This window comes from Asparagus officinalis, chromosome 9 (genome assembly GCF_001876935.1).
Source record: "Asparagus officinalis chromosome 9, Aspof.V1, whole genome shotgun sequence".
Lineage (NCBI taxonomy): Eukaryota > Viridiplantae > Streptophyta > Magnoliopsida > Asparagales > Asparagaceae > Asparagus > Asparagus officinalis.
Window position 1 is genome coordinate 65,494,079 of NC_033802.1, and position 4,010 is coordinate 65,498,088.

At 36.4% G+C, this 4,010-nt stretch overlaps 1 protein-coding gene across 1 annotated transcript; it reads right to left on the minus strand.

The window, feature by feature from the left end:
• LOC109824047 (pentatricopeptide repeat-containing protein At5g46100-like) lies at positions 621-4,004 on the minus strand. Its single transcript, XM_020390570.1, has 2 exons — positions 3,280-4,004; positions 621-1,078 (listed from the first exon to the last, which is right to left on the minus strand). The coding sequence occupies exon 1, from the start codon at positions 3,924-3,926 to the stop codon at positions 3,372-3,374; it is 555 nt and encodes a 184-aa protein (XP_020246159.1). The 5' UTR covers positions 3,927-4,004; the 3' UTR covers positions 621-1,078; positions 3,280-3,371.

The following is a 4,010-nucleotide window of genomic DNA, read 5'->3' on the forward strand; positions in this document are numbered from 1 at the left end:
AGGGATTAGGTGGAGATAACCATACCGAGCAGAGATTAAGGAAATAATTATGGAGGTATGAAGTAGAGAATTGGGTTTTGAAATTCCTGCTTCGTTCAAGGAGGATAAAAAAAAAACCCAGGCTGTCAGCAAGAAAATGGAACCCCTTACAAAACACTTTTGTGTATATTCTTCCAGGTAGCAAGTTGCTTTTGTGCTCGCAAAATCATAATCGATCATAATATCAAGCCTCTTCCATAATTGCCATTTTCAATTTTCAGTATGCCGTGTCGATATTGATGAAATAATGAATAATTGTGATGTTTTCAGTTAAATTGCCCATTAGATCAAGTATCTGCACAATCTCACCTTGTGGTTTCCACAATGCCTGTACAATGCGAAAACAACTTTGGCGATATGCCCTTATGCGTGCACGAATGAAGTGAGAACATCATCGGAGTGGAAAGCAAATAGTTTTCGTCTAAGTAGCCGAGCTCCTCTACTGCATCTGATCTCAGCTTAGTTATATCTGAAACATAAAAGGGAGACTGGAAGGAAAAGGTAGAGTTGAAATAGCCCTACCAGCTTAAGTACTGCTCACCGAGATCAACAGCAAGAGAATTTGTCACGTAAAGCTCATTGTGGAAGCACATTCAGTGTTACTTCAAATCTTATTACCGCGAAAAGATATCTTTATGTCAAGCGAAATGCATCCGACCAATCCCATGATCATGTAGGCCACACTGCTAGATCTTTGGAAGACGCAGGACTCGCAACTATAGTAGTATCGACAAGAAAAACTAACAGCAATCACACCACTCAAACAAAACAACCAATGGACGCCAAACTGTAAATTGTGTTTGCAATCAAATCTAGATTTCTAACCTCAAGAAACCCAAACCAAGAACAAGCATTTGCAATCAAACTTCAGAATGAAATATGTTATAGCTTCAGAAAAGGGCCTAAGCTGTAGGAGGAGAACTAACAATTGAAAGTTTTCACCACCAGGGACAGATTTCTTGAAATATAAGCAACAAACACAACTCATAGCTTGGGAGCTGGCCTAGCCTTTGTGCTTCATGGTAGACGTTCAAAAGCCCTGCATAACAAGTGGAAATTTTTTCTTCAACTTCTTTCGATCCTTGGTGCCCTTGTTGTTAATTAATCCTTGTTGAATTATAATAAATACAGCTAATTAATCCTTGTTTCCTTGTTGAAGTATAATAAATACAGTCCCCTGTTCCTCTAATTTCTAGAACTTCTTTAGAACTAGTTTTTACTACACTAATTTCCTCTCCACAGCAGTTTTCTAACCGATACAACAACAACAACAAAGCCTTTATCCCAAATATTTGGGGTCGGTTATATGAATCATATTCTTCCATTCCATGTTGTTATAGGCTATCACATCCGTTAAGTTAGTCACAATCATATCCTTCGTTACTACTTCCAACCAAGTTATTTTGGGTTTACCTCTAGATCTCCTAGCCCGTTAACTATAATATTATTGTTGTTCCTAACCGGTGCACTAAGAGTTCTCCGTTTGTACATATGACCAAACCGTCTTAATCTATTATCTCTTATTTAGTCCTCAATAGGAGCAACCTCTAATTTACCACGGATGCACTCATTTCTTTTCTTATCTTTTAATATATACCCACTAGACTATCGAAACATTCTCATTTTTGCTACACCCATTTTTTGCACATGTTGTTATTTAATTGTCCAACGCTCGGACAGTTTTCTAACCCATCCAAGTAAAAATATGTACTGGATTTATGACCTAATATGAGAGTCTACCTTGGTGTCGGGCTCTGGCGAGGAAGGGAGCTGAAAAATACGCCGATAACTATGAACTAAATAGGGTTTTTTTTATACAAAACCACCACTAAATACAGTGGTTTTTCAGAGAACTGCCATAATTTTTTTTATTTTCATAGAATCACCACAAAAATACTGTTTTTTCAGAAAACTACCACAAAAACTTTATTTTCATAGAACCATCATGAAAATATGAATTTTTCACAAAGTCCCACCAAATCATAATTTACATCAGTATTTTGTTAAATAAATAGTATAAAATGACATAAATGCCCATTATGTCAAAATTTTAGAGAGGATACATGGGGGTATTTGGAGGGAATTAAAACTTTGTTCAGTGAGTTAACAATGTTTTACAGGGAAATAAGGTGTCTTGTTTTTGTTTTTTGATTTTTTTTGTTTTTTGTTTTTGTTTTTGTTTTGTTTTCTTTAATAAAGAGAAATCGAACCCAAGATAGTGGGGGGCCATATTGGAACCTCCCAACCATTTGGCTCATCAATGGCGCTCAGGTATTTTCTTGGTTTGAGAAAATATAATAATAGATTGGTGGGTCTCACCATGAGAGAATTTTAGGGATTTAGTATATTATTTAGTTTAACATGATATAGATGCAAAACTATAATTTGGTAGCACTTTGTTATGGATGCATATTTTCATGTGGTTCTATGAAAATAAAAAAATTTATAGTGGGTTTCCAAAAGACCACTATATTTTGTGGTGGTTCTATGAATATAAAAAAATTATGGTGGTTTTCCAAAGAGCCACTATATTTTGTGGTGGTTTAGTTTAAAAACCCAATTGAATATGACTTCGCTGACTTTGGTCCAAACCAATGGATCAAACGTATTTGCAAATTTTAGAGCATCAAAAATCAATTCTGTTCTGACAGAGAAATTTACAAGAAATATATGTATACAAAATTACAAACATAGCAGAAGGATTATTGGCAGCAATAATCACCAATGCTTCAACTTGAACAAAGAATATATTAAGTGTCCTTATTAAACATAGATGCATTTGCTTATCAAAAAAAGTTTAATTGTATAACTTTGAGACCAACAATGCAAAATCCTAGTATTGTCTCTCAAATATAGTACCAAACAAAGTTTCCATCAATTCAGTGGTTGTAGGTCTGAACAGCAAAATACACGGGGGTGTGAGATCAAGTTTCAGTTTAAGGTTATATATCATGACTTTGTCAGAACTGATGATCTTAGAGCTACAGTCCACAGGCTGGAGTTTAATATATCTATTCGTACTCAGTGCAAATATAGGTGGGAATGTTTAGCTTGGATTACTCTTTAACTTACAAAGGACGAGGTAATCAAACACATTATTCGCACTCACTGCAAAATAAATCCAGGTCTGCAAGTGATAAGGCACAGGTTGGACCCTGAACACTAAGATTCAAATGGCAGCTATGCATATAAATTATGAAGTATGAACTCTTTTCAATACAAATAAATATGTTTCCTCACCTTTGCATCTTATTATCTTTCTTGATCCAACAAGTCCAGACGTCAGATGACTATCCAATCCCTCGCAAAAAAGAATAAACTGATACAACAGTTCAAACATTCAACTTATCAATCAGCAAGATCTCATCCAAAAGTTCTTCACCTTGCAATCTACCATCGCTACTGCACAGTTTCTCAACAAGCAAACTACTAACTGATCTTTCAAGCAAACAACCAATCTCAAACATTGCATTTAGTACAGGCAGCACATCATCCACTCTCCCCGCCAAACTCAAATACTCTACCAATCTATTAAATGTCTCTAACCTCGGTCTCAAATTCCTCTTCAGCATCTCAACCAACCAAGACAGTCCCTCTTCAACCTTGCCCTTCTTACACAATGCAGTTATAATGCAATCATTCGTACATACCAAAGGCTCAATTCCTCTATCCTTCATCTTCTTCACAAGCTCCACAGCTTCATCCACATTACCCTCATTGCAAAACGACACAATGAGCGGCGTGTAGGTTGACACGCTCGGCTTCAACCCTACCTCTAGCAACTTATGATAAAACCCCATAGCTTCATTTATCCTCCCAACCTTGCACAATCCTTGTATCAACGTGTTATACGTAATAACATCCCTCTCGATCCCTTTGCTCGCCATCTCTTCAAATTTACTAACAGCGTCGCTCACCAGTCCATTCAAGCACAACCCATTAATCAGAATATTGCAACTAACGTTGCCCTC